This window comes from Engraulis encrasicolus, chromosome 1 (assembly GCF_034702125.1).
Source record: "Engraulis encrasicolus isolate BLACKSEA-1 chromosome 1, IST_EnEncr_1.0, whole genome shotgun sequence".
Lineage (NCBI taxonomy): Eukaryota > Metazoa > Chordata > Actinopteri > Clupeiformes > Engraulidae > Engraulis > Engraulis encrasicolus.
The window spans coordinates 43,710,090-43,734,032 of NC_085857.1; the positions used below are offsets into that span (position 1 = coordinate 43,710,090).

Below are 23,943 nucleotides of genomic sequence, written 5' to 3' on the forward strand. Positions count from 1 at the left end.
CAAAACTCAGAGAAACCCCCAAAACATGGATTGCACTTGCAGAACAGTGTGTGATTAGTCCCTGACAGGGCAACAGAGAGAGAGAGAGAGAGAGAGAGAGAGAGAGAGAGAGAGAGAGAGAGAGAGAGAGAGAGAGAGAGAGAGAGAGAGAGAGAGAACAGGAAGAGAATGTATCACAAAACTCACTTTAGAAACATTGCTTAAAGGTGCACTGTGTAGGATGGAGGCCAGAGTAGGTATCGCAACTATGCTGCTCATCGAAACTGAGCTGTTCATTGTCAAATGTGTTTTTTTTTCATTAGGCTATCTTCCACACAGCGCGCTCTTCCGTCTTGTTGGTGCGTCTCTGAAGTAATCTAGTAGTTAGGAAATGGATCTTGTTTTTTCTTTTTATTTGAACATTGCAGGGACTGATATGACAGACGTTTCGGCTGCACAGAGCCTTCTTCTGTGTCAGTTTTTTTTTCCATTAAAATGTACTATATAATGAACTAAAAGTTACTAGCGTGACCAAACTCCAGTAAATTTTGCAGCTAAAAAGGACAACTGCTTGCACACTACTTGGGATTTCTCTCGGACCACACTGTGACGAGCACCGCACCGGTTTACAAATGACACCCAAAGTGATGTGACTCACTGTAATGGCTCAGAATGATGTTATCAGTATAATGGAGCGATTAAAAGACAATCACCTTTAGCCAACACACACAGCAAGGGGGCGGTCACTCCCACTGTGACATAATAAACACAGGAAGAGAGTTCAGTCTATTTCCAACGCTGTTTCACAGCACTACATTGTATACACAATAGGAAGCCAAACAAATCCAGAGAAATCCACCACCAAGCTAGTAGATAAAGCTTGATTTGGCAAAGTTCCCAACAGACAGGAGGTTCTCAGGGCAGGGCCGAGATCTGCGGGTGACGTCTAGCATCAAACGGCTCTGTATACTACGATTCAGAGCTACGCGCCTATGTATTACTACTGGAGAGACATGACTAATTACAGTAACATATACTGTACATCGCTTTGTTTGTTTTCCATTGGTGTCCATTTTCAGCTGAAAAAGAGCAGCTGAGCTCAGGTCTTCAGGCCAGACTTGGACCCAATATTTTCCAGGGGTGGGGAACATGTGTCTTGAGGGCCGTTTGCCTAAAGTGCAGGGGGAAATCCTGGTTTGTGTTCTTAGTCCGGCCCTCGGAGGACTTTACGTCTCTCGGATGAATTTGAAGTGGCCCCTTGAATGAAAAAGGTTCCCCACCCCTGCTCCATACAGTGCAGTGGGCAGTGTGGTTGGACTGAGGCTGATCAGAAAGTTCTCAAGTCAATTCACTGGGCCTCTTTTTATTAACAGTGGCCAAAGCATATCATTAATCTACATACAAACACAGAAGATGACCAAAAAGACATTAATTACTAGGTACTAAATGATCAAGCCATTTTCCAAAACGAACTGAAAGTAATATCTGTAGTAGTGTGTAGTGGCCTAAGTGTATTAACTGGACTTTACAATAAGTAATAAGGAGAAAAACCTTCGCCCTTCACTTCTATTTGATTCTGTGAAAAAAAAAATCTGTAAAATAAAGTTAAACAAATCACGATCTTCAAAAATTGATATTCTGCATCAGTACAAAAGGCTACAAGCAACAATGTCAAAGCCATGAATATTACAGGGTCTTTGCTACAGCAGGGACGTTGAGACACTAGACCAACAAACAAATGCTGAATGAAAACATCAGTTTGAACTTGTGTGAGTATGACTAGTAATATGACAGCTTACGTCAAAAACAAATTTCATTTTACCACAAAGACAATGTGCTACATTGATCTGTATAACTTAGATAGGTTTCTAAGGGCCCTGAACAATGACTGCAAAACTGTTCCAAGTTGAACAAACATAAACATAAAAAAACCCATCCATGTAGACTGTCGCCTTATTTTTTATGTTTTTGAAAGTTGATTGCACTTGACTGACCTGGGCCCTATACTACAAAGCTGGTTCAGGAGTAAACCAGGTTAAGTTAAGTCAAATTAAGTTACAATCATCTAATAGAAGAGCCTGCGTGTTCTAAAGAAAATGAGGACTCCAGGCTCTTCTATTAGATGATTTCCCTCTTAACTTATCCTGGGTTACTCTTGAGCCAGCTTTGTAGTATACTGTAGGGCCCCTGGCGTCATATGCATTCAGTGTAAATGGACGGACACTGTAAAAACTTGTGTCTGCATAATAAAACGTGTCTGCTGCTAATACACGGACCACTTGCTTCAAAAACGAGATGACATTGAAGCAGACACTTCTTTGAACCAGCAAAACCACAGAGAGGTCTCTGCAGTCCCCATGTGCTATATGCCCCAAAGAGAGGTCAGCTCCATAAGAGGAGGCCGGCTACCATTTCAAAACATCAAACGGGCTTGTCATGTCAAGCAGTGGCTTTAACTTGCCGTACCTGTCCAAACCACTTAGGCTTCTCCACAGTACGCCGTCCCGACTGCTCATTTAATACAGGCTTCGTGCAACCCTGACACTTCGCTTAACATCTTACAGCAGCTGACTGGAGTACTGATGTTGTTTTTCTTTCTTTCAGGTCTCTCTAATATAAATTATTTTTCCATTTTTTGTGACTTGAAAGTATGCCCTGTGGAGGCCCCTTGTTCTTTCACATCCAAAGCGCGCAGAAAAAGAGAGAGAGAGAGAGAGAGAGAGAGAGAGAGAGAGAGAGAGAGAGAGAGAGAGAGAGAGAGAGAGAGAGAGAGAGAGAGAGAGACAGAGAGAGACAGAGAGAGAAAGAGAGAGAGAGAGAAAAACACAAAGAGAGAAACACAAAGAGAGAAATACAGAGACAGAGAGACCCTTGGCAAGGCCCCCTGAGCCTCCTCTGTGTCTGGTTTTGTCAGACAGCAACAATAAGCCGCAGTGATTAACCAATAAAGGATCATTATGGGGATGGATTTGCCTTACTACTGACCCAGACATGAGAAAAGAGGGCAAGCAGACAGAATCCCTAGTTCTAACTAGAGGTGCTCCGATTGCTCGGCTGCCGATCATGACCGGCCGATAATGGCCAAAAATAGCCTGATCGGTGATCGGAAAAACATGCCGATCAAAAAACCGATCGAGAGATATTAAATTCCTCACGCAACCATTTGCCTTTACACCTGGCGCTGCATGTAGGCGCTGGCTCTGCACAGCTGCAACTGCACCAAAAGAAGGCATCTTTGCTTGTCTATAACTTTTCGCCATTCCCCCCTTCATTTCCACCATTCATAACCATATCTGCATCAACAATGATCTGATTTTCCGATCCATGCGCCGTTTACCTGACAATGTAATTTGCGATTGAGTAAGAGTACTCGCCAGTGAGCCATGTTACGTTATAACCTGTGTAGTTGCCTTGGTCAGCACGCGACAACTTCACGTTGTCAGCACAAACATGTCAATTAAAGTTTTCAAAGTTGTAATTGGCAGTCAGTCGATTAGTTTGATAGTCGCTGAAATACCAAACGGCGACAGATGTGGTTAAAACTTGAGAGAGAGATTCAGAACGTAGTGGAGCACTGCAACTGTGGACGGTGATAGAGAGGGGAGGGGCTCCCCTCACGAGGCTGCTCATTTAAAGCGACAGGTTGTTTTTTTCTCGTATGTGGAAGACTATTTGATGTAATGTTTCAGTTTCAATTCAATCTTAAATAGTTTAGTTATTCTATGCAATAACTTATACATTGATTAATACTGTAGACTGTATTACCAACACTAGTCTGAAAGATAATAATAATAATAATAATAATAATAATAATAATAATAATAATAATAATAATAATAGCCTGATAATAGACATGTGCAAATTAAGATTGATTGGTTTATGGGCAGAAATGGTATTCAATAAGGATAATTAATAGGCTATTAAAAAAATAGGAAATCATTTTTGTGATCGGCAATGATCGGTAATCGGCAGATAAAGATTTTGGTGATCGGTATCGGTGATCGGACCCAAAAAATGGTGATCGGAGCACCTCACACAAACGCAAGCACGCACAGAGGCACACACGCGATGTGGGCAAACACACATCACTGCAGAGGAAATCAATGCATTGCATTACACTTAGCTGACGCTCTTGTCCAAAGCAACTTACAGGGTAGGGCTGCACAATTAATCGAAAATAATCGAAAATCGTGATAAAATCGTGAAATCGAAGTTGTGATTTCAATCGTGATTTAATCATGGCAATAGTGACCTACCTTTGAGAGCGTCCTTGAAGCCAGAACATACTGACAGGCTGGTGTTTCTGGCCAGAAATCTGTCCACCTAAGTTTAATGCTATTGCCTTTACATTATTATTACAATTCATTTTATTTTGCTCATCCCGTATATAATTCATTCTTGGTTATATCTCATTTTGTTATATTTTTCCCAAAAATCTGCAAAAAAATCAATAATCGTGATTAATAATCGTGATTACGATTTTGACCAAAATAATCGTGATTATGATTTTTTCCATAATCGTGCAGCCCTATTACAGGGTATTGGTTACAGTCCCCTGGTGCAAAGTGGGGCTAGGTGCCTTGCTCAATGGCATTTTCATTTCATTTGATAGAGGTGTAGGGAGAGGCAAGGGTGGGATTCCAACTTGCAACCCTCTGATTTTAAGACCACCTCGCTAACCACGGCTGCCCGACTGTTGTACTCAGTATTGTACTGTAACTCACTAGTGTAGTAATATTAAAGAAGTGTGGTGGCCATCTGCTAATTCATAATGTTAAACAAATGAAGGATTGCATGACATGGCAAAACAACTTGCTTGCCTGCTTAACCACATATGTCTTAGATTAACACACTGAGCTCCACACAGTCTTTGGATTTTTGGCTAGAACGCCAGGAATCAAGACCTTGCTTGATGTTGTTTGTAAAGGCACAGCTTATTGTGTGATGGAACCACGGGCATGGTGTATTAAGCATTTGAAAGGTTCAAAATCTGACCAATGGCTAGTTATTAGCGACAAAGTGCATGGAACACACATTACATCTAATATCTCTGGGTAAACAAACATTATATCCTTGAAGTATGTATTCAGCTTTGTTTCAGGGAGTTATGCCAGACTGTTTTCGCTGTCGGAATCAGAAAGCACGGTCAAATGGACTCTTCAGAAGCAATGGCATGCATTCAGATGCATTAAAATGGATTCTGATGGCTTGCAGTCAATTCTTAAAATTGTAAAACGGTAGTTCACTCCTGATATTTGTATGACATTCTTTTTTTTCATCAAGAACAAGAAGTCACATTACTACTTCCGAACATAATAGCATTGCTTTAGAGGTTGCAGACATTGTGAAGATAAAACTCAACTCTCAAGCTCGAGGAATACTCAATACTGGTACAAACAGCCAAATGGTTGCTTAAAAATGTGCAGAACTATGTAAACATGTAAGCAGCTGCATAGTTCCACGCCAGTGCAGACAGGACATAAACACTATTTAAGTGTCTCTCTGCATAGTTGTCAGTTTGTGTGTGTGTGTGTGTGTGTGTGTGTGTGTGTGTGTGTGTGTGTGTGTGTGTGTGTGTGTGTGTGTGTGTGTGTGTGTGTGTGTGTGTGTGTGTGTGTGTGTGTGGTTTACTTCCTTGTGTGGATGTAGCGTGTGTGTGGATGTAGTGTGAGCGCGTGTATGTGTGTGCATGTGTATGTGTGTGTATGGGTGTGCGTGTGTATGGGTGTGCGTGCGTGCGTGCATGTGTGTGTGTGCATCTGTGGTTGTGCATGTATCTAACAGTTCTGTGTGTGTGTGTGTGTGTGTGTGTGTGTGTGTGTGTGTGTGTGTGTGTGTGTGTGTGTGTGTGTGTGTGTGTGTGTGTGTGTGTGTGTGTGTGTGTGTGTGTGTGTGCCTCACTAACCGACGTTGGCGATGTACAGCTTGTTGTTGAGGATGAGGGCCACCACTGCAGTGGCTCCACCGTTGACTTCCTGCTCCAGCACGCCCAGCCTATCAGAGAGCTTCTGGCACTGAGGGGTCAGCTGGTGGAAGAGCAACCCCTAGTGACCACACAGAGGTAGGGCAGGAAACGAGGACAAGAACAAGAAAAATGCAAGAAATGAAGCAGGGAAAACAATACAGGTGCAGGCCATAAAATTAGAATAGCGTGAAAAAGTTGATTCATTTCCATAATTACATCAATAATGTTAAACTTTCATAGATTTTAGATTCATGGCCCACATTTCAAACTCTTCCAATCATTTGTTTGTTTATTCTTACATATTTTGGGCTTCCAGCTCCAAAAACACAAGAATTAGGTATCTCACAAAATTAGAATATTTTCTGAAATCACCATTTTCTTCAGAAAAAAGAAAGAAATTCGGCTCACATCAAATCAGTTCAAATTCTGCACTTTCTAAATAACAGGTCAATGTTTAATATTTGGTTAGAAATGTCTTCTACTTAATCACTGCCATGATGGGTTTAACATTGAAGTCAATGGCAGGGCATTGCATGGGAGTTATGGAAGCACAGATATCCTTGATGCTTTGCTGTCAGCGGCTTTTGTTTGTAGATCTGGTGACCCACACTACCCTCTTCATAATACCCCATAAATTATCATACCACGTTTTGGTGCTTTGGCGTTTTTTAAATTCTACTTCACCAGAAATAACATCCCACTCATTTTCAAAGGGGTTTTATTGTAATAAATCAACTCGATATTCTAATTTCATTGGCCTGCACCTGTATATGTTGTAATTCTACAGGGTGTTCAGAGTGGGTGCTGTGCACCTTAACGTGGCTTCCCTTCTGCACTTGATATAAACATACCGGTACAATGTGTATCGTCATTTCAAATTTGGTGGTGAAAGCACACCCCCTTGAGGACATACAGAGGTACAACAATAGAGAAAGCAAAAAGAAAAACATTGAGAAAAAAAAGAACATTTCAAATCATGAGCCAAATGTATCTGATACTGGCAAGCAACCCACAACCCACCTTTACTAGTGGTGTAAATAATAATTGATTTATATCAATGCACTGAAGTTGCTGATACAAATAATCAATACGTCCACAAAAGCATCAATTAATCTTTTTTTGGTGCTATTTTTGGTGTTATTGCACTCTTGATCTTGTGAGGTGAATTAACACCCACCATCTGGCCACATGCTGGCGAATATTCAGTTTGGCTGGTAGGGAAGAAAGTTTACTAGCCACTTTGACCCATTAGTTTGTGCGTGTTTGGCGAGTAAGATTGACATCTACTAGCCATTATGGCTGGTGATCGAGAAAACAAAAAGTTGATTTGGAGCCCTGCTGACTGTAATCATGATGTTTCTCAAATAAAATGCATGCAAATAGAATATTACAGCTGAGCATACCTGAGCCAACCTGAGGACGCACAGAGGCGAAACGCGTTGTTCGCTCTAATAAACGAGCATAAAGTCAAGAAAGTGTGCAGTAAACTTCTTTAGAAGTTTACAATATTACAACATTTACTTACTTATTAATGTAAGGTAAAAAATATGAACCATTTAATAGAATCAAATCAAATCGAATCGAATCGTGGGGCTTTCAGTATTGAAAATAATTTTATCATTGGCTTCAGAAATTAATATTAAATTGGATTAATGAAGGCTGATTTACACACCTAACCTTTTTTACTAAAAATGTTCAGCAGAAAATGCTGTTTACATTTTGTTTAAGGACCAGTTCAGTCAATTTCAATATGCTGTTGTATTGCTCATGCTACCCTTGACTTGTCAGTTCGGCTAAGCCCTTTCCGAGATATGAGCTATTCTAATGGGGGCAGCGTTTGTTACATTTATTTTTGAAAAATGAACATAGACCTATTCCAAATATTTTCCCATAAGGGTGCGCTGTTTGCTAGTTGTCTGCTGATGTTGTATAACCTTTCGGATGTTTTTGGGAATAAATATAAATGTTTTTTGGAAACGTAAACAAAGCGCTGCCCCCATTACAATGACCAAGATCTTGGAAAAGGCTGAAGAAGAAGAAAAAAAACCTCAGGTACTGACAAGTCAAAGGTCGTGTGAGCATTACAACTGCATGTTGAAATTGACTGAACTGGTCCTTTAAGCTGTGATCTTGTATACACAAATAGTTTTCTTTCTGCACAAGATGACAATGAGGATTATCATTTTAAATTTTAACTGCTTTAGAGAAACTCAATCCTTGGGATCAAAGATCAATATTTTGTGCATCATGTTTACTTCATGGTTACCAAATACGATGCTTTTCTCATTGTCACACACTACAGAATGACAACAAAAAAGGAAACATTGCCTTAACAGGGCAACAATATACGAGTAGTGGCCTTACAATTGACTTGCCATTTGCTCCCTCTTGGGTGCATAAGCCGATGATGAACAACCTCAATTTCACTCTGTTGTTAAATTAATGCAGAGTTTAACAAAGTAAAAAACATGCACATCTGTCTCAAAAAGATTTGGTGCAGGACCAGCAAAGTCATACAAGTATGAAACCTGAAAATTAAGTCCACCAGGCTCCCATTTCTCTTATTTCAATATAGTGATGTCTCAGCCAGCATGCCCTTCATCAGTCACATGCTGCCTGAAACACCACTATAAAAAGAGAGAAACTGGAGCCTGGTGTCGTGGAAATTATCTTCATTTTCATGTTAAATTAATACTGCACAATTTACTGTGTCATCTGTTCTTCATCAGTGAACCTCATCATCTCTCGATGTCTGCCGCACGTCCATTCCTTACCTCAGGGATCTGCGACTGCAGGTTGGCTTTCTCTGCCAGAGCATCACCAATGGTCTCAAAGTAACTCTTCTCCACCGCATCAAATGCCTGAAATAATGACACAATAGAATCAGAGATTCTTTATAGAAGGCATTTAATAAATACAGAAATGAAATGTATATGTGGGGAAAATAAGACTGTGTGTGGTAATTTTGACTAATATTACAACTGCACATACACACTGAACTGGTACCACTGAAGTGAACTGGCCCACGGAAGTGGCAGACAAAAGACCAACTAAGGTCGGTGCCTGCACTTAAAGTGATACTGTCCCATTTTTGGAAATAAGCTTATTTTACACCTCCCCTTGAGTTAAATAATATGGTTTTACCATTCTCCTGTACTTTCAACCATTCTCTGGGTATGGCAGTGCAAATTTTACCTCCATGCTAGCAGTTAACATTGAGTCCTATGAGACCAGCTCGCGGCTAACTGGTCTCATAGGACTCAATGTTAACTGTTAGCTTTGAGGTAAAATTTGCACTGTCATAACTAGAAAACGGTTGAAAGTACAGGAGAACGGTAAAACCCTATTGTTTAACTCAAGGGAAGGGGTAAAATAAGCTTATTTCCAAAAATGGGACAGTATCACTTTAACACCCGTGTATTGCTTGGTGCGTGCACTCCCATGAAGTAGTAATCACTCAAGATAATGGAAAAAAGGAGGCACACACAAGGCGTGTGTGAAAAAGTGTATTGAAGCCGAAATTAAACAACAGAGGTCTAAGGTTAACTGGAGAAACAGACGTTTCAGAGCTAGTCCATTCTCAATGTCTCCAGACTGCACTTCACTTCAAAACACGTTCTGCTTGGCGGCCTGTAGGATCAAGTGGTGCGGACTCCCCACACATGTGATCTGCCATCAGATATTACGAAGGCATAGCGAATAGGTTTGAACAGTCATAAAAGCTTATGCATTGAAACAGTGAGATGATTGGGTTAGAAAGGGCAGCTGGCTCTTTAAGGCAGCTATAGACTGAGGGGGAAAGTGCGTTCTGATGGAGAACGTTGGCTGCGCGAGTTTGTGCCAGGGAGGAGAAGATTATCAGCGCAGCTCGGAGCCGCCCGTTAAGTTTAAGTTTGAAGTTTAGTCAACATGTTTTAGCCATTTAGTTTGCTGTTTGAGTCAAAGAAGTGTGTGTCCTGAAAACAGTGAGTAATGCTGTCATGTCTAGTATGTTTGTTGTTAATATTTAGACGGTAATTTTGTGCTGGATGTAAGTTTAAATGTCGGATGTCAGTCGAGTGAGACGTTATTTGAATGTTTGATCTGGTAACGTTTGCTTAAGTAATTATCTGCAGAGTGAAATCGCTAAGCTGTACATTTAGTCTTTATGTAGATTTCCAGTAAGTAATCAGAAGTAAGAAGAAGTGCTTTTATGTTTCAATCGAGATATTAAGTGATTTGTGTTTCATATTGATGCTGCCATGTGTTAGGCACTTTATCTAGCCCACTCAGTTATGTAGCCCGTGTGTATATGTAGCTGTGGTAATTCATTCCAAGTACTCATTATACTTTATTGTATATTTGTTTCTTGTAGACTACACACAAAGCAACTATACAGTCCTTTCATCAAGTCCAATGGCTATTTCAGTTGTTATCCCTTCCTCAAGAATAAACAACATTCACTTTAGAAAATAACGGACTCATGTGCATTCATAAGAGTTCTGACCGACTCTCCACGGCGTTCTGAAATATCCAAAGAACCAGCGCACTTTAATCCTCTAAAACAGATCGGATAAAGAACAGCGCAGGGGTTCATTTCTCAAAAGAGAAGTTGCTAGCCTGTTAGCAACTTCTGTAGTTGCCAATGGGAAAATGCATTGAAAACAACAAAGTAGCTAATGTAGTAAGACACTTTGGTTTTGAGAAATGCACCCTAGCTCTACAAGCAACTGGCTCTTGTTGACGGACAGGTGGGAGATATGCAGGCACACGCCATATTGGCGTTACGAATTGCCCCTGTTCAGTTCTATGAATGCTTTCTTCAGTGTTTCGTCTCTCGAAATCTAACCGTCATGCAGCATTTTCATCCAGAGTGCATTGCTGTCTAAATGCGAATGCATGCGTTGATGACTAATCGAATGCACTTAATGAACGCTTCCCAAACGCCATGGTTGACCCGCCTCCCTAGGTTTGCTACAGGTTGACTGGTACCCGACAAACTGGGTGGAGTTTTCTGGAGATCAGACATGATATTTACATTTCTCTTGGCCTGACTAGAAGCAGTACTGAAGGTTTTGCTTCACTAGGAGGATGTGGCCTGGCTACCGGTGCAGTGCAGCAAGAGGCTGACCTGTGACAGGATCCTGCGGACGTCTGCGTCGGAGTGCGTGGAGTTGAGCTGCCCCAGCAGGAGCTCTGCCGTCAGACACTGCGACATGAAGTTGGCCACCCTGCTGCCGTCGTAGCCATTGAACACCCCGTACAGGAAGCAGTCCTCACCTCTGATTGGATAGGAAATGAACAATAGAAAACATGGTGAAAAGAAGGGAGGTGGGCAACACAAGCACAGCATATAGAAGCAGTCTACAACTCTGGGAACGCCCATGAAATTGCTTGTTTTCCCCCGCATTGGATAATCAATATGCCAAATGACTGGCAGTGATTGGATCGCACGCAGCATTCGGAGGGGAAAACAATGCGGTTTAATGGGCGTGCCAGAGGAGCCGACTGGGTGAATGTTGTGACCATGGTGAAACCAAAGTCGTTCTGTGCATTCCAGCCCTACTCTTCACAGCAACAATGATTGAAAAAAAAAAAAGATTAACATATTGTACTGTACACTGTACTAGAGAAAAAAAACCTTCTGGTTCAGAATCAAAACTGACTGAAGAAGGGTTAGAGCTGATGAAGGGGGGCAAACACCTGCTCTAACTGATTACAAACACAATTTTGGACAAAAATGTGTTCCGAAATTAACCAGATCATCAGTGGCGTATACTTTGCAAGTAGGGTATGTTTAATGCCAGTTGACTGAAAATATCCTGAAAGGGTTTACTCAGAAATGCAAAAATGCACAGTAGTATCATTATGTCCAAGCACAAAGTCTGCCTGTTAGCTTGAAACACCCTACCTTAGCGGTAACAAAATATATTTGTAGACCTACCTGAACCGGAAATGGCCATCTTCATATGGGTGGCTCTGGGTGCCTTTGCCATCCGGACTGTAGACACAGTTCGGTGCACTGCCCACGCCACACAGCTGGCAGAGGGGCAGGTCATCCGTCCAGCTCTGGTGCTAGAAGTAAGAGAAAAGATGGATGGTCAATATGAGGACATCCCCATGTCTTTAACATACCGTAGTAAAATGACTGACTGTTGTGTGTGTGTGTGTGTGTGTGTGTGTGTGTGTGTGTGTGTGTGTGTGTGTGTGTGTGTGTGTGTGTGTGTGTGGATGTGGAGGAAAAAGGGGTCTGGGAAAAGATTTCTGTCTTGGGTCTAAGTGCGCACAACATGCATTGCCAGCGAAACTACAGTGTTTCTGCAAGCCTGCCAGGTAACTGCCTCGCGTCCATAACATGGGATGCAATGACAGTTTTCAGTCATACCATGGGATTACCGAAAGTACACAAACACACTCGTCAAGGCGTTTAAACAATTTGGGTATATTTAGGCTAACATTGTGCAATGTTAGCCAACGGCAAGACTATTTTATTAACGTCAACAGCCTATACTCCAACCTTTGTTATGCTAACTAGACAACTTGCTTGCCACCTTACTGTAGCCTACCATCAGTCGGCTCCATTTGACAGGGGAATAGAATAAAGTCTACATTTGTTTTCCTTTTTGGAGTGGGTGGGAGGTTTTCCTCGTGCTGCCAAAATAAGAAATTATGTGCGACCAGAACAACAGGAGCAAAACATTATATTGCAAGGCCGACAAAATAAAGTTTGCTACTATGCTAACTACCCTAGCTATGTTTGAACTCCCAGGGCTGTTGTGATGCTACGCAAGTATTCGGGACTCTTTCATATTTTTTTTTCGAGTGTCATGCACAAGTCCAGATGACCATTACACTGTCTTCTCATTTAAATGAGAAAAACTTTGCACACGAACCGCACAAAATAAGATAACTCAAATGATTTCTTACGCTCTGCATTAGGTTCCTTCGCTGCGCCGCCATGTTGAGCGGAACTGAAAACTTTGGCGACGTACTGACGTCGAAAAACACGCATCTCACGTAGCGGCATGTTTCATAAAGGCAGATGCGCAAACTGCGCTCTAGACCTGTCCTGTGTCAACATTGACAGTATAATATATCTACTGTACTGTCAATGTGTGTCAAAGAAAAGAGCTGGAAGCAGCATTGATGGAATCGTTCCACACATTTCTGTTAAAATTAATTAATTCATTCATTCATTTATTCATTCACCAAGGTTTTTGACTGTGTCCCTTGCTTTGAGCCCCTGGAAATATGTAAAATTGCGTCACTTTGCAAAATATATACTAATCTGGAAAAAAGAGAGATTTATTTGATGAATTCCCACTTTTATTTTTTCTTGCCATAAAATACCCACCAACAACTGATGACATCATAAAGAATGTGTGAAAGTATTGTGTCATAAGGGCTTAGAGAATGTTAGTAATGACAAGGCTATAATGTTCATTAGTTACTTTTGGATGAGACTGACTGCAGCATTATAGTGTTATGAGAAGTGGTTATTGTGTTGACAGATTTTTGTTCATTTCAGGATTGTGGCACACTTAATTCATGTATTCTTTTGAATCGTTGTTATTTTCCTTTTTAAAAACTTAGTTTGACATCCTTTTTTGAATCCACCACATCTCAGGTAAGACATTGGTTTAATCTTGGTATTTTTAAAGAAACAAAGCATAATCCTTGAGCCTATAAGTGTGCAATATTTTGTTACAATTACTGTTTTTTGAGAGGCAAGGGAGCAACTTTTTTAATTTTAATGGATGTGAAAGTCACACATAGTTCTCTCAACTCAACTACTACTCTATGTCTAGTTTAACAAATATTTAGGCTGGAAAAAGGGGGGGAAATGGATTAGGGTATTTTTAGGAGAAGTGGTTACCAGGAAAACACCAATGGACTATGCCTTTGAAACTGGATATCACATCACACACTGCTCATACAACGGCATGGGATACCAAATCAGCCAATCACAATCAAGAACCAAATACCTTAGATTGCCAATATGACTGTACAGGATGTCAATGGTTTCAACCACTACTCCCATTGGCTTCAACAGTAGCTTCAACTGATGATGTTGGTTGCTAAGACAACAATTATGACCAGGGCCGCTGAAAGCTTTTTCTGGGCCCGGGACAAAGTCTTCTGAAAGGACCCCTATCCAAAACATACAATGTAATGGGGACCCAAATCTGGGCCCCCTATCTTCTTGGGCCCGGGACAACATGCCCCTTTGTCCCGCCCCATCGGGTGGCCTCATAATCACTTGCTGTTCCCTGATTCTATTCACACTCTCCGTTGTAGCCTATGCACCATTTAAGTAAAATGTAGTTGTAGTAATAGGCCTATATTTTTTAATTAAATCATATCATGTAAACCAAGCAATTGGAGGAGATAGGTAAGGATCTTGACGGACAGAACTCCTTGATATATTTGTTTATACTGATATATTTGTGTGTATTTATTTATTCATTTTCAGACACTATAAAATAATCAGATGTTGTGTTGTGTTGTGTTGTGTTGTGTTGTGTTGTGTTGTGTTGTGTTGTGTTGTGTTGTGTTGTGTTGTGTTGTGTTGTGTTTTAGCCCATCATGAGTGATGGGGAGAGTGTGAGTGATGAATGCAGCGATGATGTGTCCACCATCAGCCTCATATCTGAAGCTGCCAGTGAGGTAAGATCTGCTGCCACTGAATTTACAGAGGCTATGTAACAATATTTTGCACCAAATGACATAAACTAGGATAATACATATGGACTGACTTCAATAATATATCTTGTTCCTATACTTAGAGGAGGACCCATCACATTACATTAGCCCAGTGTTTCCCAACGGGGGGCAGTACAGCCTCCCAGGGGGTGTTGGGGAGCCGGTGAGGGGGCGGTGCTTATTGTCATTGGGGGCATTAGTCATTTTTTTTTTTTTTTTGTAATACTAAAGGGGTTGTTGATGAGGTCAAGGGCGTTGGAAGGCTTATGATGAGGTCAAGGGGGACTTGGAAGTCTTAAGATGAAGTCCAGGGGGGGGGGGGAGCCACTGCATTAGCCCATTCACTCACAGATGCCTTTTTTTTTGCTCGGCACCACCCAGGGAGTCTCGTATTTTCACAGTACTTAAATCTAATTCATGTTTTAGCCTCTGACTTCGAGTGAAGAATCGAGCAGTGGTGCCTCCAGCCCCAGCCCCATCTCTGAAGGTCCCAACAAGGTAAGGCAAAGAGCTGTCAGCAGCGCTGACATGATCATTCTACCAATTAGGCTACTCTGGCCTTGCTGTTGCCGTGTATAACTCCAGTCAATTCACTTTAGCCTCCATGTTGATTGGGTTATATTATCTGGGAGGATTACTCATGTTGTCAGAACATGTGTCAATCAAATCAACAATTGGGTAAATAGGAAGTTGGGTTCACTCCTCCCAAGAATCTAATCTTTTCTCAATTTGGCTGTTTCAGACCCATTGTATGAATGAAATTAGTGCTATATTATGACAAGCCTTTTTTCTTTTTGTTCACTGTGTTTAAATCTGTCTTCCATCTACTTTACCTACTATGCATTCTATTTTAGCCCACAAGTGAGTCTTTGAGCCAGGAGGACTGGAGCAGAGAGGCTGACATCAGCGCTTCCTCCGACTCCAGTACTGTCTCTGCAGGCCCCAGCCAGGTAAGACGTGCAGTTGAAGCCACTGAAGCCCTTTGACGTAGATGGATCGGTGATCCCACCACTCACTGTTTGCTGAAAAATCATTGATATTTTCATAACTACTTTGCTTTCCTAATACTCAGCGTGACTGATTAAAACATTTATTACATCATCACTACCATTTTGTTTACAATCTGGAATGTCTCTCTCTCTCTCGCTCTCTCTCTCTCTCTCTCTCTCTCTCTCTCTCTCTCTCTCTCTCTCTCTCTCTCGCTCTCCCTCTGTCATTGATGTAGGTACCTCAGCCTCGTCTTCCATCAGCCAGAGCCCTCCCACCTAGAGGGGTGAAGAGCTGGACGAGGCCTGGGGTTCGTGATGACTCAAGAGCCGCAGACAGCAACGCATGCTTGGGAGATGGCACAAGCCTTAGCGACGTGAGTAGCAACGTCTCTAACCACTGAATATATTTTAAAGTGAGTGTGTGTGTGTGTGTGTGTGTATGTGCGTGTGTGTGTGTGTGTGTGTGTGTGTGTGTGTGTGTGTGTGTGTGTGTGTGTGTGTGTGTGTGTGTGTGTGTGTGTGTGTGTGTGTGTGTGTGTGTGTGTGTGTGTGTGAGAGAGAGAGAGAGATATTTAATACTCATTCATGGGACCTCACCACCAAAGCATAACAGTACAAAACATGATGAGGAAGATGATAAGGGGTTAAAAATACACAGGTCAATCCCTGCAATCTAGGCCCTACATTAACGCATTTGGTTGATACCCAAATCAACTAATGCAGCTGCATACAGTAACTTCAAGGTGACATACCGATATTTGTCTCTGTGAGTATGCACATGGACATGAGAATTATATTTGTATGTGTGCTCAGGTTGAGGGCGATGACGATGATGAGATCTGGAACGCTATCAGAGGCATCACGAATGCTGGAGACTGCCATCTCAGTGACGCCTCCAGCACTGAGGTAGGCTGCGCATTGTACAGTGTTTTCACACCTGCTCCCTTTCAGCCAATTAAGCGAACTCAAACCTTCTGCACATATGTGAATGCTCCAGACCTTTATTGACATAGTCTCCGTGCGGTTAGAAGTCCTGACAAATTACACTTGTGACTGGGTGTTATCCTATCACTGGAGTAGAGCTCTGGAGGACCGAGTTTGATCAAAAAGAGAACTGACACACCATAAAAGCCTAAAGGGACCAGAAAGAGCAGCTGGTTCTTTTCATAATAGACTCACAATAACACACAAAAAAACACAACTGAGTCCTTTTGCTGTCTGTCAGTTGTCTTTTTGGTTCACTTAAAGAGGACTGAGTTTGGTGCACTGAAAATATTAGTGATACATCAAGATTCACTGAAATACGTTGGCTCCAGAGTAACTGAGGGAAGCTGAGGTTAGGCTGCTATCTTAGTAGTGCCTCCTAGTCAGAAGTAAACAGCTGATCGTAAGACAAGTACACAGGTCTACTGGTTACTCAGATAAGTTACCTCTGTTGGATGGAAACTGTGTTGTTGGGTTTTTTTTGCTTTTACTTTTACTATTTGACTCCTCTGCTACTAGTTGTGAGATGTAATGAAGGCCCAATGTGTGTGTGTGTGTGTGTGTGTGTGTGTGTGTGTGTGTGTGTGTGTGTGTGTGTGTGTGTGTGTGTGTGTGTGTGTGTGTGTGTGTGTGTGTGTGTGTGTGTGTGTTTTTGGTGTGTTTGTCTGTTTAGTTTAATCAAGACCCTGACGAAGGACCGAGCATCCGTGATTTGAACGATGATCACAGCCTTCTTGCGGTAAGCTATAGAGTGAATAAAGTGATGCAGTGAGGTGTGAGGAATTTGTAAAAATGTCATTGATGCGTTTCAGTACAAGACGTCAGTGTGGGGCAACAACAGATTATACTACCATGGCATGGATTCAATTTTTTTTTTTACTTGATTTTCAAAACAGTATATACATTGTTATTAATTAACAATTATTAATCAATTCAATGAATTAATAGAAGAGCTGTGTAACCTGGTGTCAAAAAATTAAAAAAATACCAGTGACCCAATTAAATGTGTGTGTGTGTGTTTGTGTGTGCGTCTGCATGTCTGTGTGTGTGTGTGCGCGCGCGCGTTTGTTTGAGAAGGCCTTCAGTGACCCTCGTCTCAGGAGAAACTTGAGAAAGCCAACCACCACCGCCAAAGGCATCGTCAATGCCAGCCTCCGCCCAGTGAGGAAGCTCACAGTGATGGTGCCGACATGCTGGAACGAGCCCGCGGACAGCCAGGAGACCTCCGAGGGGGATGACTGCCCGGCCTCCACTGACCATGAGTCACCCGTCCTGGACATTGCTGCAGCTGATGCATCTGCCGGCTCCCCTCAGCAGCAGACACCCACCCAGCAGCTGCTGCAGGACCAGGCTGTTGTTGAGGAGGACGCAGCCGAGCGACGTGGTGGAAGTGGAAGTGGGGTCTGCGTGGAGGAGGGCACACAGAGAGGAGAGAAGGGGGTCTGCTGCCCTTTCCTGAGACGCCTGGGCAAGACCCTCAGGAGCCTGGGACGGAGAGGTAGGAAGGTGGAGCCCCTTAGCATTCCCCAGACCATGCAGAAGGACGCAGCCGAGCGACGTGGTGGAAGTGGAGCCTGCGTGGAGGAGGAAGGCGCTCAGGAAGGAGAGAATGGGGTCTGCTGCCCTTTCCTGAGACGCCTGGGCAAGAGCCTCAGGAGCCTAGGCAGGAGAATCAGGGGGACATAATTAGGCCCTCATTACATGGAATGTATTGGTTGAGGGGGCCCTATCAGATGACTTTGTCCCGGGCCCAGCCAAAGCTGTCAACGGCCCTGGTTGCACCTCTCACCTCAAGACTCCAAGTGCTCTCCAGCGGGACTGTCTTATGGGAACCCCCTGCACCCCAACTCCGCTGGTGGGTGGGAGACGTGACGCCCTGTTTTTTCGTAACATTGGTTATTTTTCCTCTTAAAAACAAATTTCAATAAAGATGATGTGGTACATTATGTTTCATATTAGTCTTAGATGAGAAAAAAAACATTTTTGTTAAGATTTATGTAAAGGTTTATATGTCAAATATCCTGCGGTGTGACTGTAACATTAATGAAACCTGGAACATAATACATATATAAATTAATCAACAACATTTTGAATAATGTATGAAGCATTTGGCATGATTGCATAAATATTAACTTTATATTAAGATATGTGAATGTGAAAAAAACTCAAGACAGTAATATTAACTACAAGTTTAATTTCGTAACACAAATTGCGTCCTGTGGTGTGGCATGTATGTCAACGTTTGTGAATGGGCAGCTGCAAGGCCAACTACAAGGGTCTTAAAGACTGGCTCCTAACCAGTCAGTACCTCAGTTATTGGAGAGTGCTGTGGAAGTTTAAGATGACTATTAACCTCTTAATATGTCTTCATATTGCAATGTTTCTGTCACGCAAAGCTTAGGTTCATTTTATGGTGTGCTGTGTTGTGACTGCTCTTATAAGAGGAAAAAAAGTTTTTTTTATAAATGCAAACACATATTAAGATTTAACACAATATCATTATCATGTTAACATGAGCTCAGATGTCAGTCATGTATAAAAAAAGGACTAAAATGGCCATAATGCAGTGAATTTCCTGTGGTTTGACTTCATTTTCCTGCGGTGTGACATGCCTATGCAATGTGTTGATGCAGGACACATTTTCCCAAAAATGGAAAAAAATAAGGCGAAATTCCACGGAAAACACGGAACTAAGTGCTTTCTTTTTCCCCCCAATTATTTTCATCTTTTTTTCAGGAATTGGAAAAAAAAAATTTCTTTACGCCCTTAAACGTCAACTACCCTGGTATAGTTTCCAGGCTCTCCACCCCCTCTGCTGGCTGTCTGCGATGAGCTGCTGGTAGCCTACTTCCTCAAATTGCGCTGATGTGCCTCTTCGATCCTTTCCTCCCAGGTACACTGTAAAACATTACAAGCCTGTTCGACTTCCAAATCCAAGTTCCCCTGCTGCCTTAAGTTTGCAAGTAATATCAATTTGTGATATATAATTGTCTTAACTCTCAAGTTAAAGTCAACAAAGTTGATTGAAATATATTGTTGTTGTTGTCTCCACTTCATGTTGTAAGTCGTCATAGTTGTTGTAACTTTTTATCCCTTGCCAAGCCGACTTAACAATACAAGTCTGTTAAACTTTCAAAAGTAAGCTCTCCTGCTGCCTTAACTTTTTATCCCTTGCCAAGCAGACTTCACATTTCAAGTCTGCTAAACTTTCAAAAGTAAGTTCTCCTGCTGCCTAAACTTTTTATCCCTTGCCAAGCCAACTTAACATTAAAAGTCTGTTGACTTTCAAAACCAAGTTCCCCTGCTGCCTTACGTTTGCAAGTACTATCAATTTGTGCTGTACATTTGTGTCAACTCCCAAATTAAATTCAAGTTGATTGAAATACATTACAGTTGTCTACATTTCATGTTTTAAGACGTCATAGTTGTTTTAGCTTTTTATCCATTGACAATTTAACTAAGTGATGGAATCAATAGACATGACTTGTATCATACAACTAGACCACACCTAAAGCAAGAGTTAATTCCCCATAATGTTAATCACAAACACAATATCGAAAGAAAACACTGAAGCATTGCATATTTTCAGAAATGTTTTTTTTTTTTTTATTTACATAAAACATTCACACAGTTGACAATTGTCTGCAACAATAAGGACTTTATAGCAGCGCTTAATAACAGACCTTATAGCAGAGCCATGGAACCAGAGTACAAAAAGTGGGTTATTCAGAGATTGGAACAATCTCTTTTGAAAACAAAACTCCAGGAAAACTCCTGGATTGCCATATAAAACAACAACACTGGTCAGTCATGTCCATACACCATGAAGACTTCCCTTAATTGTTTGTTTGAGCCCTTCTCAGCTGCAAGTCCCATTATGGCTTTCTACTGCAAGTTGTTCCACTGAACCTCACGAGGTAGATACACTAATACCATTTGTACTTTTGTACGTCTCTATTGGTACCATACATTGCTTCAAAGTTCAAAATGAGGGTGCGCGTGTGTAAAGATGGAGGATGGCGAGCACTTTTTTGGAGGGGGAAGTTAAGCAGTCACTGTTGAGGGTCAGTTAAAGTGGTCACACTGATATGGACACAAACAATGTTAAAACAAAAGTCCAGGAAAACACTGGCGGCGGCGTGAAACCAAAAAACATTTGCCATAATGAAAAAAAAAAACACAACAACACACTGTTTAGCTATGTCTATACAACATGAACACTTCCCTCAATTGTTTGTTTGAGCCCTTCTCAGCTGCAAGTCCCATTATGGCTTTCTGCAAGAACCACAACATCGGCATCTGCCTCCTTTGTATGCATTAATGAATTTCACACGTAGTGATAAGATACTTGCCCAATATATGGTGCACAACACCCTTTTGATGTATTAATTTTTTACCAATATTTTCAACAACATTACTTCCAAAACATGCTTCAAGTCATTTAAATAAAACATTTGTTGAGATAACAAAATAAAAAAAGTTGTAAAATTTTGGGTGGTGCAAAAGTGAGCACACTTCAGGTTTCTTCTGGTGAAAGGTTTAATCTAAATGTGCATGCACTCTTGCAGAGCATTTCTCAGCTTGAACGGCCATTACGGCTTTCTGCAAAAACTCAAGGCAACTTAAAGCAGTAGATGGTGCCCAGCAGCATGACAATGTCATTAGAAGCGTTGTGTAGGTTGAGCACTATTTTTGTCTCCACAACAAGACTTCAGACTGGAAACCATCCTAAGCAATCAACATTGGGCAGCTCAATTTCACCAGAAGAAACATGCATTTTCCATGACTACTGAATGAGGTGCACCAAACACCTTTTCAAAAAAAAAAAAATGCTCTTGTAGTATTGTTCCTTTGCACCAATATAACTTCCTTGCTCCTTAAATGAGTCTTGAGATAAGCAAAATAATTGGTAATGCAGTCACTTTGTTTATAGTGTGTGTGTGTGTGTGTGTGTGTGTGTGTGTGTGTCTCAAGATGGAGAACGGTGAGCTCTTTTGGGAAGGTCACTGATGCAGTTCTGTCAAAGGGGTGACACTCAAATGGACACAAACCACTTAAAAAAAAAAAAAGTCCAGGAAAACTCTGGTGTGGCATGGGGTCTTTATGGTCCTCAAAAAAAAAGTTTTCTTCTGTTAACTACTACAATATTGGCCTCTGCCATCACTTTTCCAGTGAAGTACTCAATGGTGAGCATAACCTGCTGTCAATGTTCACACAACCCGTTGACCTTACATGCGGTAGGGCAGAAGTTTATTTCTGAGCCCATGCACTCTTGCAGAGCATTTCTCAGCTTGAATGCCCATGATGGCTTTCTGCAGGAACTCGAAGGTGTACCTCAACATTTTGGGGTATTCCAAATTAAGGCAATAGATGGTGCCCAGCAGCATGGCGAAGCCAGTAGGGATGTCATGTAGGTTTTGCAGAACGATGTGTTTCTCTACCACGACTGCCACATGGAAGACCTCAGACGGAAAAGCATCTTCGAGAACACCTTCATGTCCGATAAGCAGTCCCAGATCCATGCCAGCCATTACCTCGTCAAGTGAGTCCTCATGGGCCTGAGGACATAAACAAATATTTAAGCTTGAAACTTTCATGCCATTCTTGTGATGAGTGAAATAGTAGTACCAAGTTTAAATGCATAGAAATCAAAAATCCCTTCATAGCCTTAATGCCCATGACATGGACAAGTTATGTGAAAGACCAACTCAAAAGCTCACACAATAAAGTACTATGACATTTATTTTTGGTTTTGAAGTTGCTTTACACATAAAAGAATGAATAGAAAGGCGAAGCAAGTGTTCAGCCCCCTATTCTGTCAGTGCATCTACTTGCCTCTAAAATGTTGACCTAATAACAGAAGAACGAACAACACACCAGGATGGTCTAGGATAAAGGTGTAGAGATTTAAAGCAAGAGGTAAGAAGAACATTTTCCACACCTTGGAATTGCTGCAAATCAGTTGAAACTGGAAAGATCATCTATCTTCAAAGTTATGCACTTCCTAAGTCACTGATACTTGCGTGATACTAGCCAGTTCAGTTGAGGAGCAACACTGATAGCCAATCCATTATGTCGGTTGTGCCAATTTAAAAAGTAATGGGTGGAAATTAAGAAGTAATCAAGAAAGCTCATTGTCTAGGCCTTAGACCAGGGCTAATCAAATGGAGGCCCTGGGGCCAGATGCGCCCCTTGGATGGCAAGGTTCTGCCCCCCCATAATGCCAGAACAAAATGAAAACAAACAGTGTGCCATCTGTGGCTGTGCATAATTTGCGATCACTTAACACTTCATGTTGGGGATATCTCTCATGCATTCACATGAGAGTGAAATCTGATCTAAAACAGTGTCATAAATTAACCATCCCAAATATCTGGCGGATTAATGGCATTTTTATAAAGCATTAATGAACATTAAGTAGTTTAATACATTTTAGTATGCTGAAATATGCAATCTCAAGGGGTGTACAGGAGCTGCTCTAGGGCATGGAGGCAAGCCCCGGAGACAGAGGTGACCGGAGGCATGGAGGACGAGTGTTTACAACCAATTGGAAAAAGTTGGGGAAAAAAAAGGTGCCAATCTGTGCACCCATTCAAAAGTTACCACTTTTGATTGGGTGAGATTGAGTGACTGCACCCTGACAAAGACTGTAGGTCAAAACGGGTCGCGTCGGCTAGTCCATTTGCACTGAAAAATATTGCAACCGGAGTGCCAGTTTTCTCCTCTTTATTTTTTGATGTCCACTACTACCCAGTACCCACTAACTGTTAAAGCACCTGTGTTATAAAGTTTCAGTTTCCCCCTTTTTTTGAGTGCACAACTCTTTCCAATCAAAATAATCATACATCTCTTACCAACCAACCACCAACCCACGCGAATCGACTTGTGAATGGTTTGAGGTAAAAGCTGTTCTTTAAAAAAAAAAAATTAAGAAAAATAAACTTACATTAAACATACGGATCACGCTGGAGGAATCCTCCGACAAGAAGCGTGGCAGTCCAATAAGAGCAGCGACTCTTTGGTTCTGGTTTGTGTCCTAAAAACAAACAAAAACAAAGCACTTGTGCACAGTTGGGTAGTAAAATGAAAATGGGCAACACAGACGTACAGGCTGATATTGATCACCCGTCCGATCCCACACCCCACAGGGCGTCAAAGCATGCATCAAAGGACAGAAACACCAACCAATCATGTTAAGTTTAAAATCAGTTGCAAACAGATTAGTGGCCAAAACAGAACTGCTGTGACGTTCACTTCCATGCTTCCAAGCATGTTCCATTCATGATCGTAGATGCTTGCGAGGCTATCAGCCTTGTCTTGAGAATGTATGACTCCAAGGCTGTG

At 41.7% G+C, this 23,943-nt stretch overlaps 2 protein-coding genes across 4 annotated transcripts in view; one reads left to right on the top strand and one right to left on the bottom strand.

Annotated features, from left to right (window-relative positions):
• The window catches only part of tab1 (TGF-beta activated kinase 1/MAP3K7 binding protein 1), a 32,796-nt gene extending 19,902 nt beyond the window's left edge, over positions 1 to 12,894 (bottom strand). The window contains exons 1-5 of the mRNA XM_063203120.1: positions 12,851 to 12,894; positions 11,868 to 11,998; positions 11,055 to 11,205; positions 8,719 to 8,805; positions 5,885 to 6,023 (exon numbers count right to left, since the gene is read on the bottom strand). Of these exons, the coding sequence (XP_063059190.1) occupies positions 5,885 to 6,023; positions 8,719 to 8,805; positions 11,055 to 11,205; positions 11,868 to 11,998; positions 12,851 to 12,883 (541 nt within the window). The 5' untranslated portion in view covers positions 12,884 to 12,894. The remainder of the gene's footprint in view (positions 1 to 5,884; positions 6,024 to 8,718; positions 8,806 to 11,054; positions 11,206 to 11,867; positions 11,999 to 12,850) is intronic.
• Positions 12,895 to 13,368: 474 nt separating this feature from the next.
• LOC134435355 (uncharacterized) lies at positions 13,369 to 18,533 on the top strand. Of its 3 annotated transcripts, none has more exons than XM_063184386.1 (8): positions 13,369 to 13,550; positions 14,415 to 14,590; positions 15,053 to 15,124; positions 15,481 to 15,576; positions 15,852 to 15,989; positions 16,429 to 16,521; positions 17,273 to 17,338; positions 17,677 to 18,533. In XM_063184386.1, exons 2-8 carry the CDS (start codon positions 14,510 to 14,512, stop codon positions 18,283 to 18,285), a joined length of 1,155 nt encoding a protein of 384 aa, XP_063040456.1. In that variant the 5' UTR covers positions 13,369 to 13,550; positions 14,415 to 14,509; the 3' UTR covers positions 18,286 to 18,533. The 3 variants fall into 3 exon arrangements, with proteins under 3 accessions (XP_063040456.1, XP_063040372.1, XP_063040544.1); XM_063184302.1 differs by having other exon boundaries at positions 14,504 to 14,590; XM_063184474.1 differs by having other exon boundaries at positions 14,504 to 14,590; positions 15,861 to 15,989.
• The last annotated feature ends 5,410 nt before the right edge of the window (positions 18,534 to 23,943 follow it).

Bases quoted from the DNA above. Each gene is read 5' to 3' on its own strand.
- LOC134435355 (XM_063184386.1), top strand. From the start codon at position 14,510: ATGAGTGATGGGGAGAGTGTGAGTGATGAATGCAGCGATGATGTGTCC. The intron at 14,591-15,052 runs GTAAGATCTGCT...TTCATGTTTTAG, and splicing joins TATCTGAAGCTGCCAGTGAG to CCTCTGACTTCGAGTGAAGA. The intron at 17,339-17,676 runs GTAAGCTATAGA...TTGTTTGAGAAG, and splicing joins ATGATCACAGCCTTCTTGCG to GCCTTCAGTGACCCTCGTCT.